This window comes from Lycorma delicatula, chromosome 9, assembly GCF_047948215.1.
Source record: "Lycorma delicatula isolate Av1 chromosome 9, ASM4794821v1, whole genome shotgun sequence".
In the NCBI taxonomy this organism is placed as follows: domain Eukaryota; kingdom Metazoa; phylum Arthropoda; class Insecta; order Hemiptera; family Fulgoridae; genus Lycorma; species Lycorma delicatula.
Genome location: NC_134463.1, coordinates 97072815 through 97090469, shown reverse-complemented (window position 1 = coordinate 97090469; position 17655 = coordinate 97072815). Strand labels below are relative to the sequence as shown.

General features: G+C 30.0%; 1 protein-coding gene across 1 annotated transcript in view; it reads left to right on the top strand.

Moving 5' to 3' along the window:
* The first annotated feature begins 4401 nt into the window (after nucleotides 1-4401).
* mAChR-B (muscarinic acetylcholine receptor) overlaps nucleotides 4402-17655 on the top strand; it is a 229646-nt gene continuing 216392 nt past the window's right edge. Inside the window, exon 1 of the mRNA XM_075375543.1 lies at nucleotides 4402-4502. Within this exon, the coding sequence (XP_075231658.1) occupies nucleotides 4402-4502 (101 nt within the window). The remainder of the gene's footprint in view (nucleotides 4503-17655) is intronic.

The following is a 17655-nucleotide window of genomic DNA, read 5'->3' as shown; positions in this document are numbered from 1 at the left end:
CACTAACTATACTAAATATAATAATAACTATAACTAAACTGAAACATAATTTCACAACTTATAAACAAAAGATTTCACTCGTACGGTCGGTAGACTGATGTAGCCGCTAGGTTTAACGAACCAGGTACTGAGTACACCGAGCGATCGCGATCGAGACCCGGCTAAATCGAGTTACTTTTTTTACTTTAAATATTATTAATTTATTTAATTCTACCGCTCATCTGTGACATCACAACATACCAGATGACTATACCAGTATTTTTTGGGGTACGAGTACGATTTTGAAAACCTTTTTTTTGTAAATATTATTATTTTTTAACCGTTAACAAATGTATCTAGAAAAATATGATTTTAATTAGGCGAAATCTCGAGATATTGTGGGTGACCTTGCTCTACATTTGTACTCCTTGACCTTTTAAGTTGAAAATTTAATGGCATCAATGCCCCATATATAGAGGCAATCTGACCATGTTTGGTCAAAATCGAACCAGTAGTTCTTGTGTTATAAGGTAATTTAGAGGCCAACAAGGAGCACACACACGTCCATACAAACATAAACATCCGGTAAAGTTCCTTCCAGTTTTTTTGGGTTCTATAGGTGTCAAAATTTAAAGATCCGGTGAAAACCGCATGTTCTCAAATTGAACCCATTACAATAATTTCCCTTCTAGAACTACAGCGCTATCTAGGCGGGAAAGTAAAAACATATCGGTAACAGAAACTCCCAAAACAAAATAAAGCCTTATTAAAGTATGTTTATGCTGTATATTGTATGCTTTCTACACATCTGTAGAAAGAGAATATTCATTAAAACTAGTCATATGACGGTTTTCCCAATTAACTTAAAGCTTGATAAGTTGCTTTATGGCAGCGATAAAATGATACCTCTATCATTTTTCTATTGGTTACATCAATTTATTTCATTAATAAACTTTTTCTCAATAAATGCTAAACAATTTTTTTATTAATTTTTAACCTTACTTGAATTTACACCAGATTAATTGTGAAAAAAGTTTTAAAAATATATTAGTTATTGATTGCCTAATAAATAACTTTTCCTGACGTCCTCATTCAATTCGATAAATGTTTAACCAACGATTCCTACTTTTTAGAAACTTTTCATGCATTAACTACTTTAGTTACAAGCGATTACTTTTAAAATCTAAAAACAAAAAATCTGTTTAATAAAATAAAACTGTTAATACGTTGAGAATGACTTATTACATTTGTAAAGAAATAATATTACATATTTCGCTTAACTTGGGTGATGAACAGCAACTTTCAAAAAGGAATAATTAGCTATCACTTAATATAATACTCATATACACTATACAGTGTATACTAGGAAAGAGCAGTACAGGAAAGGCCATACGATTAAACCCGAGAAAAACGAATAAACCCGATTTTTTTTTTTTTTTTTTACTTTTATATTTCATAACTCTTATCATTATACTGAATACACTAGTTTCAAAAACAAACAAAAAATCTGATGTGAACACCACATGACTTTCTTGTACGCCTATTAAATTACATACACACATTTTTTCAGAAATAAAAAGTACATAAAATTTTATTTCATTAATAACCTCTGATTTTTTCATGTTTTTTTTATTGTTATTACTGAAATATTATTTATTGTAATAAATTTTACAATCAGAGGTTAATACTTATTAATAAATCAATATATTTAAATTTAAAAAAAAAGGAGATGAAGTCGGATTTGAACCGATGTGCCTTCCCCTTGAAGAAAAAGTCCAAAATCCAATATTTCTGGATTTTTGGCTTTTTTGAACACTTTTGGTTCATTCGACTGCAATCAAAATGGAAGGTGTACAACTAGATGTTACAGCAGTCTTAAATACAAAATTTCAACATACTACAGGTAGTCGTTTTTAAGCTATTTGAGATACACACGTCACAGAATTCTTAATTAATAACATTTCTTAATTAAAGTTCTCTAAATCAAACATCACCTCCCCCCTAATAAATCTAAAACTAGAACGAACAATTTATTTTTAAATCTATTTCTTGTAAGATTCAGGTTTTATAATTTTGGAAAATTTCGGACATTTTTTTATAGCCCTATATATGATGTATAAAATGCCATAAAATATTTTTTAAACATTAAAACCGAACGGCGATACAGCAAATAAATATATATATATATACTTCAGTTTTAAGAGGTGGAGGGCTAGTTTTATGAAAAAAATATTTTTTCGGTTATTTATATACGGAATATTGATAACAAATTTTCCAAAATTTTTTTTCTGAAGTGCCTTTGAATAAAATAAAAATTGCTTTTTTCGCGTTATTCCTCCCTGAACATGATTTAAAAAAAAAATTAATGTGTTCAATGAATGTCCCATTATAAAAATATTTGAGCCAAATTTGAAGAAAATGTGTTCAGTCAATCCTGAGATATAAGACCAAAAGCAGTGCGATGCATGTACGTACATATTTACACAGATGCATATGATTTTTTGGTCTAGATGAACTAGTGGATTCCTAAAACGTAAAGATTTTTTTAAAAAACCAGGTATCCTATTTTGATATGATTAGCATCATGCTTTCCCCTTTATAATAGCTACTCTAGCTATATTCGCCGGGAAAGTAAAACATATTCCTTACTCAAGAAGCAATTTCTTGAAAAATTGTAATTTTATAAATAAATAAATACGGTCATATATCTTTATATAAGATAAATTAATAGAATTGTAAGTATAAAAAAAATAATCAGAGCACTTCTCCTGAATTTATAATGTTTCATAATCAATACTTAATTCAGTTTACCAGAATATATATTTTTTTAAATTTAAGCTCCAGAATAAACCCGTTAATTATATTGTAGGAATTACGAAATCAATAAACAATGTTAAAAGATCAATATATAATGATATCCTCCATATTTTTATTTATGAATCAATAATCAATCAGTTGTAGGCAGACGGTTAGTAGCAAAAATTATCGTAAATAGATGAAATAACTTTGTAGAATTCCATAGAATCACATTACTGTAATTAATTAGAAATACATAATGTCAAAGTTCATGGATAAATTGATAAATCAATGGTAAACCATGTGACTAGTTGAAAAAATATAAAAGTTTTATTAAAATGACTAAAGAAAAAGTTAATGAAAAATGTATTTACTCATGAAGATTTCTATTCCCTCCCCTATAATAAGTAGTTAAGGTAATTGAAGATTAAGGATTAACTTTTAAATAAACTTCTAAGTTACAATAACTAAGTAACTTAGTATTGAGCTCTTAGAAGTACCATCATCTAATGGTTCTGTATGGCAGCAGGTACTCCATCGATTTCTGTCCCAAGCCTTCTCCTTCGTCCTCTTGTGGCCTCCAGTCTTTTCTCATCTATTGTTTTCTCTGCTAGCCTTCGGGAATTACCGTCAGGTATTACTTTAGAGGTTTAGTGAGAATGATATGTATGATGTGTACAATCTCAGTTCAACCATTCCTGAGATGTGTGGTTAATTGAAACCCAACCACAAAGAATACCGGTACCCACGATCTAGTAATCCAATCCGTAAAAAAGTAACTGCCTTTACTAGGACTTGAACGCTGGAACTCTCGATTTCCAAATCAGCTGATTTGGAAATCGCGTTTACCACTTGACCAACCCGGTGGATTCCCTTTATCTATTAACTTCGTTTTTCTTTTTTCTCATTCTATTGACCCTTCCGATGTAGTTGTCTAGATTCTGCTTCCTATAACCACATTTCCTGATCAGTTTCTTTTTTTTCTTTTTTTTTTATTTCCTACCTCTGTAATCCTGTTCCTCTTATTTTCTCCAACCTTCTACCTCAATCCACCTAGTTCTTCTCCCAGTCCCTTTTCGACCGTGCTTCACTCCTTTCAAGATAATCCATACATTGCATTTGTTTTAATTCTTAAGTTCAAACTTTAACTGTACAGTAATTCGCTTTCTTTCAGTAATTTACTAAATTTTACATTAATTTACTTTCTTTGCCACCGTATCCTTTTCTTTATTTCCATTCCGCTTTTTTTCGGGAAAGAATGATTTAGATTAAAAAAAAACCTGAACAGAATTATTAATGCCAAATAGGAAACAAATTTTAAAACTGCTAAATATAAAAAATAAATGATCGAAAAAGATGGAGTAATACATAAAAAATTATATATTTGAAATACTGAAATATTTTTTTTCTATGGTTTTAGTTATACTTTTAACTGCATCGATGAAATAAATGTAATATTACTTTTACAATATTTTTATGTTACAATGGAATAAATATAAAAATTAAATTATTATACAGTTATTATTTTTATATAGAGGTAAAAGTACATATAGTTCTGAGAATGACAGAAGCTACTGTTACAGATGAACAACGGGTCGAGAGACGCCAGCGGGAGGCGATATGGAGATGATTGAAACGTCGTACTTTGACTATCCCGACAACACAACTGAATATCCTAATAGAACAACTCCAATCTATTCAATTGGACCTGATTTTATTACTCAATGGTAAGTTTATTATTACTATTTTAATAGATAAAAATCATTTTTATAACAAAAATTTTTTTTTTGTAATTGTCATAAAACAGTTTTTATGATCTCTTTTATTTGTTCACTCTCTTTTATTTTAAACTGTAAAGTGTCTCAGAATTGTTACTTATTTCTTCTACTCAATGTTAACGATACGACGTTCGTTATGACATCAAATATTATAAATGCGTTTTTGTGTCTGACTTTATTCCAATGATGTCAGTATAGAATTATTACAACTAGATTCCCTTATTATATATATATATATATATATATATATATATATATATATATATATATATATATATATATATATATTTTTTTGGCAAAAACGTAAATTAATAAGCATTATTTAATTGAATAATTAAATAATTTACTAACAATTATTTTAAATATTAGTGACCTCAATAATATTTTACTATCATTGATAAAGCTTACTTTTTTCTAAGTACCGCCAGTTTCTAACGTTTTGAGTAGGATCTTATACACAAAAAGGTGTTGTTAATTCTGGTAAACATCAGTCGGTTTCGGCAATAATATTCTTTATTTTTTAAGTTAATACTAAAGAATAAATTTCAAATAAAATTCTTTGTATTCTTTGAATATTTTAAGAATTGTTATACTAATTATTTTTTACAAAAAATATATATAAAGTTTATGAGATAAACTATACTTTGTTCCAACATAAATTTTCGCTTCATACCAATGAACTGTTTTCATGGTTCATTCAAGCCCAAATGAAATTTCAAAATAAATTAAAATACAAAAATAAATTAAAATTCCAGTATTAAATAAATTAAAACTGGAAATATATGGTTTCCAATTAAAATATATATCTTATATATAAAGCCGAAAGTTTGTTTGTATCTCACATCACGCGAGAACCAACCGACCGATTGCTTTCGAATTTGTTGGATACCGTTGTGTTATCTCAGGGAAGATTTTAAAGCATAGACCGAGGCTCCACCCCTCTTGGGGGTGAAATTATCAATTAAAAATATTCATTTAAGAAGAAAAAATTAATTAAAAATTAAATTAATTTCTATCATGGCAACAGAAATAAGTTATTAAATTTTCCTCGTCTTAAAGTCTGTATTTTAGTTACCAAATTAGTACTATATTGTTTTTTTGTAATTTAGTTTCTTTTTCAGGTTTCTATAAAACTTAAATACTTTAATTGTTATGTATCAGTAATATAAATCACAACCATGAGGGTAACGAACAGCGCGGGGGCCTATCTTGTCTAGACGGAAAAGGCGAGAATCAAGCTCTGCGGTCTGGAGTCGGCTCCGTGGTCCTGAGAACCGCCTGGAGAACCGAGAGACCTAGGGCCAACCCAAGGGCCTCTCTGGGCTAGTCCGGGCTCGCCTACGCCAACCTGGGGCACGGGGGCCCCAGGGTGAAGCCTTGTTTGGTTATAAAATTATAAAATCATATAATTTGCATTTCAATCATTTATTATTAGTTGCGTGCAATTCATTTTTATTTTATAATATACACGATTGTCATGAACAGAGAGGTATTTTGGGAGTGTACTGCACAGATCGAAGACATTAAAAAGAAAAATATATTTGTAAAATCATGCTTTTACATACTTTATAATGAATGTACATAAGTACATACATATATTTTGTCTACGCCCGTTTTTTATAATATAGAATGATTCTTTTTTTAATTATAATTTAAAAAAGAAAGGAAAAACAAAAAATAAAATTTACAACTCAGTCACACGTTAAATCAAGGTGATATTGCAGATAAAGCAAAATCTATAAATGAATTCACTGAACCAAACAAAAACCCAATCCATCAGATACTCTTAAAAAAAGAAAAGGAAAACCATGTAACTAGGCGAAGAGTTTTGTTCATAAACTCTCCTTTTCCACAGTTTTCTATAGCAGTTACTGAAATAGCATCGAAAACAAAGATCTGTTATTAAAAGAAGGGAAAACAAAGTTTATTTTTTCCAATAATACTTGGTCATCGACAAGTTTCTTCAAATACATCAAAATAGGGACATCCCCTACCTCGTACTCAAACTCACGTCAACTTACATATTGATTAAGCAAAATAAAAATACCAGAATAAACAATTAATGATATATTTTCAATTAAATAATTTATCAATAATTTTTTTTTCTGAAAAAGAAAGAAGTATAATCTCCCAATTTTAAGTTCATTAATAAAAGTAATGAGATTTAGTGTCTTAACAACTGAGATGAATTTTCATAGCATCTAATCGTTAATTTTATAAAAAAAAAGAATATAAAAAAAAACTCGCATGTACGCACGTAAGAAGTTATACTTCTCTCCTGAATAAAAAAAAGAATTTTTTTACGCATTCAAACAAATTTGAACCGATTCAAACGATCGATAAACGACATTAAATACCATGAATAAAAGTTTGAATAAATAACACTTAAATTAAATAATATTTATTTTATACAGTTTAAAAAGTATTGAAGTATTCGTTGTCATATAAATAAAAGTTCATCGAATATATTTCGATTAGTTTAGTTCCATTAATTCTTCGGATGATTTAACATTACTCAGCATGGTAGGTGCGCCTATTTCCTGTATAAATGGGGCGAAACACCGACGCCCCTTTGGGAGTTAAAATACATCACAGAAGTTTGCCCTAGGATAGGTTATGAAGGGACTCCTGAAGAATTCCTGATAGCGACTCCAGAATTAGTAGCTTATATTAATTTTTTAGGTGTATGTAATTTTTGACTGTAATTGATGTTGTGTCGTGCTACCATACGCTAAATAAATAAATAAATTCGGGTGACAGTTGTATAGGCAAGAGGGTTATCAGCAGCTTATGATATGAAAAATATGATACAAATAGTTTTATTTTATAACAGTGTATTTTATATAAAAATTTGTTTTTGGTAAATTTAAAATTATTTATGCAAAATCAAGAATTTATCTGATGCGGGCTATTTTCTTTATCATTAACAAATATAATTTTACTGTTGTAAAATAATACTTACATAAATATAACCTTAGATCTTGATACACAATTTTCACAAAAATATACGCTGCAATATAAATAAAGTTTTATGAATATGAACAAAAATATTCACAGTTTAAAATATCCATCTTCAGAAATCCGTGTATATAAATATATATTTATTACGACTCAATATCTGTTATGTTTACAACAGGTGCTAATCACTTAATTTTATTGAACGACTGACTGAATTAGACATTTAGCCTGCGTAAATCTTCATGGTATGTTACATCGGCACGCGCAACTTCCGTAACTTGCTGAAAATACACTGATCAGTTTTTCCTATCTTGCCAAAAGAATTATAACTTCAAAAAGTTTTTTGTAATTAAAATTTTACTAATAAAAACTAAAAACGAAACTATGTTTAATAAGTTTGATATCGTGTTATGTATTTTTTTGTTCAATTTTACACTGATAGTTTTATTTCATTTGATTTCAATTCATGTTATTCTACGCCAATGCAAAGCCTGTAATACAATCAATCATTGAAGAAACGTATATGCTATTAATTTAACTTTATTACTTACTATTGGTTTAGTACAGTCTACAAAGGAAAATATTTTTAGAACGGATTCCTTCTTACTGAGGAATACGTGTTAATACAACTGTAGTAAAGAAAAAAAATCACAAAATCAGTTAGTAACTTATTACCTACTCCTAAATTTCTTCATCGTTTTAAAATTCTTAAAATACTGTGTTATCTTCTTTTTTTAAGAGAGATGAGGAAATGGATGGAGAACAAATTTAATATCTAAGTAATCTAATTGTTGGAAAGTTCAATCAATTACTGCTAAACATTAAATTCACGTCATTAAAAGTAACAAAATACATTTATTAGTTTACGTAGGTTCTACGGTTTCAGAACTTTAGATTGATTTTGACTTTGTCAGCTTTGAGAACTTTTGATTGACTTTGTAAGCTTTGAGTTTTAATTATTAAAAAAAATTATTGACTTAAGAGTTCACAAAAACCGATACCAAAATTCAAATAGTTTATTTACACTTAGAAATTCAATACTTTTATAATGCAGATAAGATGTTTAAAAGTCTGCTAGATTTTAATACCGATTGATTGAAAGCTTTATTAAACCATTTCAGTTATTTTTACATAATATATTTATGTAACGTCACAGAAAAACCTTAAATTCTAAACCTTACAATAAATACTTCTCTAAACATTGTTACTCTCCGATAAATTCTGTCACTAATAATTTTCTACAATAGCAAAAGTAAATCCAATCCCCAGTTTGTATATTACATGATTATATTTACTTCTCTTGACATACCGTTAAAAATAAATACGCACCGTTTTAAAGAATTAAAACTCATTGAAACATAATGATCTTTGTGATACTAATTTTCTCATTCTTTCAAACCTCAAATCTATTTTATTCCTTAAAGAGTAACAACTAATATTTTAATAAGCGTAATATCTTTCAATAAATGAACAGGAAATTTTCCATTTCTTACTCTAAAAATCTGGTGTGGCCCTCACATGACTTCCTTATACGCTTATTACATATACACATATTTACGTAAAATGTTATTTCATTAGTAACTTCTGATATTTTTTCATTTTTTTATTATTATTATTGAATTATCATTTATTAATCTCCACCTTAAAGTTAAGAAAAACATCATTAAATTTACTCAACAAGACAATGGTTGGTTGCATGTGAAAATAATTTTCATATGTTTAGCATACTACAAGCCCAACATTTACATTTTGTTCATCCCTTGCCGTAAGAGTTGGTTATAAAAAAATTGTTTCAGACAAAACTTTTAGGTAATTTTTAGAGGACTAACGACCACTCTAAACTAGGCATGGTTTTTTGTCTTCAAAACCCCATTTTTTTCACCCCCTAGCCCAATGGTTTATTGTATCAAAAAACTTTACTTACATTTAAGAATAGCAGGAACTTTAGACGAATTCGGTTTTACTTAATAAAAAAGTTGTAGCAATAATTTTTTTCGATAAAGCCACTCTATTTCCACCCTCATGGTCCAATTTTTGCCGTTATCGACCTCGACCGAGATTTTGAGTTCAGTTATTGTTAAGGAACAGTTTGAAAGTGATTGGCGTAAAATGACAGCAGTTATCGTGTCCACAAGAAAGTGAAGTACACACACACACACATATATATATATATATATATATATATATATATATATATATATATATATATAAACTTTTTAGCTGACGGTGGTTTTGGGGTCTGGGGGATATGAAACATGAAGATATGTCGACATTTTCCGGAAGTCAAATCATGATATCCATTCCAATCAAATCTACCTAATAATATGATTTATGCCTCATATGTAGAAATAATTGAACCAAATTTGAAGAAAATCGGTTCCGTCCACCTTGAGATATAAGGCCAAAAACAGTGAGACACACTTACACACATATATGTTTCTTTTGGTTTAGGTGAACTAGTTGAACACTAAAAGATGAAGGTTTAGAAAAAACCCGATACCCCATTTTTGACACTTTCCCCCTTTTATATAGATATTCTAGTTGTATTCGTTGAGAATATAAAAAGATAGAAAAAGAATCGGCTTCCCATAATTTTATCATTTAAAAAAAATTATTAACATACTTTCTTTCTTTTTCCTGTTTAGCCTCCGGGAATTACCGTTCAGGTACTACTTCAGACGACGAATGAGGATCATATGTATGAGTGTAAATGAAGTGTAGTCTTGTACAGTCTAAGTTCGACCATTGCTGAGATGTGTGGTTAATTGCAATCCAACCACCAAAGAACACCGGTATTCACGATCTAATATTCAAATCCGCGTAAAAGTAACTGCCTTTACTCGGACTTGAACGCTGAAACTCTCGACTTATTATTAACATACTTTTTTTTTTTTTTTTCTTTTGACTCTGCTCCCCTGGGCCGGTCCGACTGATTGGTATTACGCCACCCAGGGGATCTAATGGGCCTCCCCACCTACCGGCTGTATGTCCGGCAAGGCAGGTCGGCCCACCGGTCAGGTCTTTTAAGTCTCATTTGCCCTTCTGTATCGCTACGCCATATCTTGGAAAGTCGTGACGCATCGATGGGTCTTTTACACTTGTATAGACCTATTCTCCCTCGGAGTCCCCAGTGGATCCTTGGAACTGACACACCTAAGCATGCCAGCCCTCACCACTGGGGCTATCCACCCTACCCTAATCTATTCACTCAGAAGCCCAGTTTCCTCTCGTCTTCGTTTTTTACTGTTAAGATATTCCTGATAGTTCCTTCAATTCTTTTCCAATTGTCCTCACTATGTAGCATGTTACTCGTAATCTCCTCAGGTCTCATCGTTGATAAATTTGTGTGTATGTTATTATTAACATACTATTAACTATTAACGTAACGGTTTTAAATTCAAATTCCTGTTTTTCTGTGTGTAACTGGCAACCAAAACTCTACTAATGGATTCTTAACAATTTTTTCAACTATCTTTATTTTTTTTTACAATATTTACAAGCAAATTGTCTCTAAAACTGACCCAGTTCATCTTTTTACATTGATGCAATCAATATTTTTATTTTTTATTTTTATAAATAACATTTTTTGGCATTAAATAAAATTAAAATTTTTCCTGACGACTGATTTAAACATTCAATTACCGATTCAGTTTTTAAACTGGCGAATTTATAGTAATTTCTTAACAGTCTAATAATAATATAAATGTAGCAAAGCAAAAACTTGTAATTAAAATCCTATTTCAAAGTAAATAAATATTTCGCCAAGTTTAACAGAATATCTAATCAACCCTTTCAGTAACCTACATCGATTACATTTTCTTCTTCCAGCCTAAGTTGTTATTAAATAAATAAAATCTTTCTTTTATTTTATATCAATTCTGAATATTTATTTATACATAGCCACTAGTTTTTTCTGCAGTATATTTATCTTAGTTTACTTTTACTAATTTAGTTTTGTATACTAAACATCAGTAAAAAAAAAAATTAATTATGAATTTTTTTAATCACGATTTAAATTGTGAAAATATATTGGTTCAAAATTATTTTATTTTAAAATCAGTTTATGAATGATTATTAAAATATATATATTAAAAAATAAGAAATATAAATTTATTTTTATAAAAAAAGGGAGGAAAATAATCTCACCTGAATGCAACTTGAAATAAAAAATGGTATAAGAAGTGAAAAGAAAAGAAAGGTAATAGGTGGAAAGAAAAAGGTACACGTTGTGTATTTTTTACTTTGAAGAGGAGGGGGGAAAAGGAAGCTATATGAATAGAAAGAGAGAGAAAAGCTTCCAGCAGTTTTATCGTAGGAAAACAGCATGACGTCAGACGTTGTATGTACAAAATAAAACCATTCGATTCACCTGTTCAAAAACATTTCCTTTTAAGCAGGGAACTACCAATCTGTCGAAGCTTCTATTAAATCTGTCAACTTTAAAGACAAGTTATCCAAAGGTTAAGCATACTTTAAATCTGAATGAGAGTAATAAAATATTCTTTAATAATATTAAAAAAATGTTACTCTATAAACACATATACACATATATATAAAACAAAAAAATAACGAAAAAAATTGAGTGAGTAATTAACAATCAACACCCAGCAAAAACTACTGAAGATAAACTGATGAAAGTTTATATACACCTTCTTCTTACGGTTTTAGTGCATACTAAGAAAGGGTTATTATTTTCAAGGGAGTAACAATGAAATTTAATATATTCTCTTAATTTCTCAATAACAAATGAAGATATAAATTTGATTTTTAGTCTGTGTAATGTTTAGCCTGCGTTTTTTCTTCAAAACCCCATTTTTTCCACGCCCTGAACCAATGGTTGGTGATATTAAAGACTTTACTGAAATTTGATTTAGGCTCTTATTCAAAGAATAGTAGGAACTTTAAACAAATTCGATATTTTACTTAATAATAAATTTATAGGTATATTTTTTTACTCGAAAAAGCCTCCCCATTTCCATTCCCATGGCCCTATTTTGGTCGTTGACGAACTTTATCTGACGATTTAATTTTAAGGAACAATTTGAAAGTGATTGGCACAAAATTACGGCAGTTATCGTGTCCGCAAGAAAATTAAATATATATATATATAATATATATGTACATACATACATATAAATTTTTGCGGAAGTCGAATCATGGTACTCGTTACTTTAGGTAGCTTTCTTATGGAATCTACGTAAAACATTAGATTTTTCAAAAATATAATGAAATAAACAATTTTTTAATTTGGGGGTTTTACTCATTTACAACCCCTTAAAATTGGATAATTCATTCGGTTTGAAAAATAGATAATTTACATAAGAATAAAAACAATAATTTATTTTCAATTATTAAATTATCTTTCACACATTTTGAATAAAAGTCGATTTAAAACCATGACCTCGTTTATATTAAAAATCGGACTTTAATTATTAAATATCACCTCATTATTTTCAAGTCAAATTGAGTAACAATGAAATTTAATTTTTTTTTTTAATTTCTCAGTAACAAATGAAGATAAAACTTGATTTTTGTTATGTGTAATCTTCCTGTAAATATCAAAAAGCTAATTTCGATTTTTTTTATTTATTTGAGTTTAAAGGGTTAAAATGTATTTTTTATTTTTTAAACCCGGCTATTTTTTTAATTTCTCGGTACAAATAAAGATATCATTTTAAAATCGTGTATGTAAAATAGTTTACATACACAAAAAACTTGATTTTTCGTGTAATAAAATACACGAAAAAGGTTTTTCGAAATTCTACCTTAAAAGGGTGAAGAAAGACTGCTTTTTAAAAAACCTTTATCTTAAAAGTTTTGAAAAATAAATGCAAATTTGTCCCATTTCCGACTATACTAAACGAGATATTCACTAGATTAAAGCTTGCAAATACTCTTAAGATAACTATCAACAAAGCATTTTCGGGTGTTTCGGATTTATAAGGGGTGCGACGGTGTACGGCACGGCGGCTCAACCAGTACAACCATTGTTACTGTATGTGTGACGCGACTGGCTGCACTTTCCTCCAGTAAAATAACGTAAAATAAAAAATGAAAAACGCAGTACGGTAACCTCCTAGTGATTTTTGTCCGGTAACGCTATGAACTGAGCAAAATACATTTTTACCCGTACGAATGACGGGTAACCAGTTATAAATAATATTTTTAAGATGAAGGCTGACTACTTTTTCGGGTGCTGTGCTGACCGAACTGTTGCTCTGAAGAGATTATATTTCTGAAGTGAAAAAAGAACTTCTTTAGGCGCGTTGTGTCAGAATATTTTGTACATACGAATTACATGGGAACATGGGAAAAAATCGCCGACTCGTAATCAAAATCTGTAACGTAACGCAAGACGCTTAGCATATGTATATATATATATATATATATATATATATATGAAAGAGAAAAAGGCAAAGAGCGCGAATATATATATGTACGCATATATGAATGTATAGTATAGTATGTAATAGCAGTGGATGGGAAGTGGTAGAAAAAACTACCGGTGATTCACAATACCGGTGATTCCTCTCTATCACTCTCTTTCTCTCTTTCAATATGCATGCCCAAACACGGGTATACGTATAAATTAGTATACGGTAAAGATAGACTGTGAATTATAATTAGCCGTACCGCGTTGCTTCTCGGTTGTGCTTGTATACATATAAACATTGAAATGTTTGTTTATTATATCTCAAAGTGTTGTTTTCACTTCTGTCGGCCAGTCCCGCGACTGCCATATTTTTTTAATAAATTGAACAGGATTTTAATTTTTATTTATCATTTTCATTCTTACAATCATGAGTTTAATGAACACAGAATGGTCTAGGGAGCGAATTCATTGCCGTGACGGGTAGGGAGAGAGACGCGAGCCCTGGCCTGCTAAATAGATAGAGTCGGGAAACGCAACTAACCAGATAGCGTGGGAAAAGACACGACGGGGACGCTACTGTTTTTGTATAAAGAATAGAATATTTAAATTTAAATATCTCAGTAATTTGTTACCCACAAACTGAGTTCAGTTCTTTCAAAATATAAATTGAAAACAAAATATACGGAGATTAAGAAATATAACGTTAATTCCGTTTAATTCTGTACAGGAAATTTGAAGGAAATTTTTCTCCTAGGGTGATTTTAGAGGAAATTCATCAAGTTGGAATAAATATTGCTGATAAATTTCTACACTACATTTTACTATCCTGTTTACAAAAGATTACTTTGCGTTCCTTTTTCATCTCATTCATATTTCTGAAGAAAGAAATATTCCGGTGGTATGATAATATCCAAAGGAGAACAATCCGATTATGTTTCTTCTATTATCCATCACTTCCGGTTCTCAGCAATACTTAAAAATGCACTCTAAGAAAATAATTTCATCAAATTTCAGTTTTTCTAGCTATACAAAAATCGTCAAGATTAGTTAGCGATAACCGAATCAATAAGGATATTACTATTTACATTCGTATACGGCCCGAAATACACCGCTTAGTTACGACCTCTATTTCCCTTATTAATTCGAGAATAAGAGCTCCATCAGTAGTAGTTCACGTAGTAGTTCCCGTAGTGGTTAAGAAATTAACTGCTACGGGATAAAACATAAGTAACCGTATAGCGCAGGCGAAACCGCGACGAGTATTCTAGTATATTATAAAAAGTATTAAATTATATTTTTGAAAATATCAGTGTTATCTAAATTAAATTAGGTATCAAACATTAGATGTGTATATACATATACACGCGGACTACAAATGATTGTAAAATACATTAAATTTGTTTGTAAAAGGATAGAAAAATAAAAGCAAATTTAGCACAGGGATAAATTACATAAAAGATTCATTTGTTACAGGGTTTACAATAAGAAAAAAAAACAACATTGATTACAACCTTGCATGTATAAATGTAATAGAGAGTAGGAGGTAGAAGCATTGATGTTCATTGATGACAAAAAAATCTATGGATAAAAATCGGAGTATTTTAAAAATAAAAATCGATTTAAACATATTAACTCTAGAGACATAAAATATAAAGTTCTTACAAAGTAATCACCTAAATAAATAAACTTCATTATTATAATTTTATAATATTCTAATTTTTTGAAAATAGTTAACGTTTGTGTATGCAGAGTTTCTAAACACTATCCATAACGTGATAAAAACGTATCTCTGTTTTGAATTCTACCACTGTATTTTTGCGACAAGGCCAACTACGGACCGTGCAGGTATCGTTTCTTCTGTTTTTTTTTCTTTTTTCCCAATATTCTTTTATTCTTTCCACGTGTCTGGTCTTTCTCTCCTCCGATCACTTCACTTTAGTGTGATTCTTTTCCTTCCTAACCCTTTCAAAGTCAACTTCTGAATAACTTTCTATTTTGCATTTCCTGTTCTTTGTTCTATAATTTTTTCTTTATTTATTGTAGGTACCACGATTAGCTCTTTTGTTCCCAGAGTTTAATTAATATTTATTCTCTGTTCGTCCATACTGTATACGCGGCCCAGGAATCTCGGTTTCTTATCTGTTTTTCGATATCCTCTATTTCTTCATACAGTTCTTGGTTGGATTACAGATTGTATTCTTCTATTGTTTTCTTGGGGCTTAGTAGAATCCGTACTCAGTGTTTTCCTTCTATTTTCTTTAACAGTTCTAGGTCGGTAAGGTGTAACTTTTGACTTCCTTATAATACCATTGGTTTCAGCACTGTAAAAAGAGCTAAACTCAGATATTAATGTAACGTCTGAGTTTAGAACTTTTTGAGAAGTCCTTGATCAGGAAACGTAATTCATCCAATTTGTTTTGCTGCTACCTTTTATTGCCGCTCTATCGTATTGTTTTATTTTATTGTTTCCTCTAGAAATTCTACTTTTATTTTTATAATTGTTTATTCTTTCTATTACAATCGATTTTTGTGGAATTATAAATAATAATTTAATCATGCAAATTGTCTTATTTTCCGTTGATTATTATTCAGTTTCCTATGAAATATTTCATAAAAATCTCATATAAATATTTATTTATACAGATATTTATACAGATATTTATTTATTCCTTAAAGGTTACGTTTATAATTCTCTATTTAATTTTGTTAATTTAAAATTTATTAAAATAATGAAGAAATACTGTTAGTTTTAAAATATATAATCAAACAAGACTATTTCTTATATTAATTTAAAATAATAAAATAAACAAATGTAAAATAAACTTCATTTATTTAATAATATTTGCTGAATGCAATGGGATTGTTTGGTAAAAAAAAAATCGGATGAGGCTGTGACGGGACGCACGGCCGTTGGTTTAACGTGAAACATTGCAGACCTTAGATGAAGTTCCTTCGAGCTACAGACCGACCAACTTATGTGTAGAGTTAAATGGGAGAGTCAACATCGTATTTTTGAACAAAACTGAAAGTCTCCAACGGAAAATGTTGGTTCCTCATTTGGCTCTACAGATAAATTGGTCGGTCTATATATCACCGAGTCACTTTGAGTTTATCGAATTGAAATAAAAACGAGACATTTTGACTGCAATAAATTTAATTTTAACATAAAACAGAAATTAAATGTTACATGATATATATTTCGATTAATATTCGACGATTATTTTGTTCAACATTGGTCTGTGATAAGAGAAGTGAGACAAAAGGCATAATAAGCAGCTGTAGAGGTGCTCGCGCCGTCGGCGTCGTTCACTGAGCTTTGCGACGCTCCCGAAACAGTCTTGCTTGCTCGGCACCGGACATGGGGTACCTGAGCGTGGTCCATAACCTCCCCTTTCCAACGATATGCATAATTTATTTTTCCGGCTGGCTTTTGGGCGGGCTGAGCTGACATATTGGATTTTTATACATTTATACATGTTTACTTTAATTTTTTACACATAAATATTGTCCAAAATACACTTATTATTACTTAAATCGATCTTTTTCGACAAACTATAAACTGAAACACACGAATTACTGCGCTATCACGTCCTAAGTCTTGAACTACACAGCGAGAGCGCCAGTTTTGGCCGATCTGTACTGTGCCCCCTCCCCGCCAACCCGCTCTTCAGTGACTCAAGTTCAAAGTCATATAGGCGACATGATCATGTAAGTTATAAAATGACCCGCATTTACGTCTCTGAGACTAATTGTTAGGGAGTTATTAAGGCA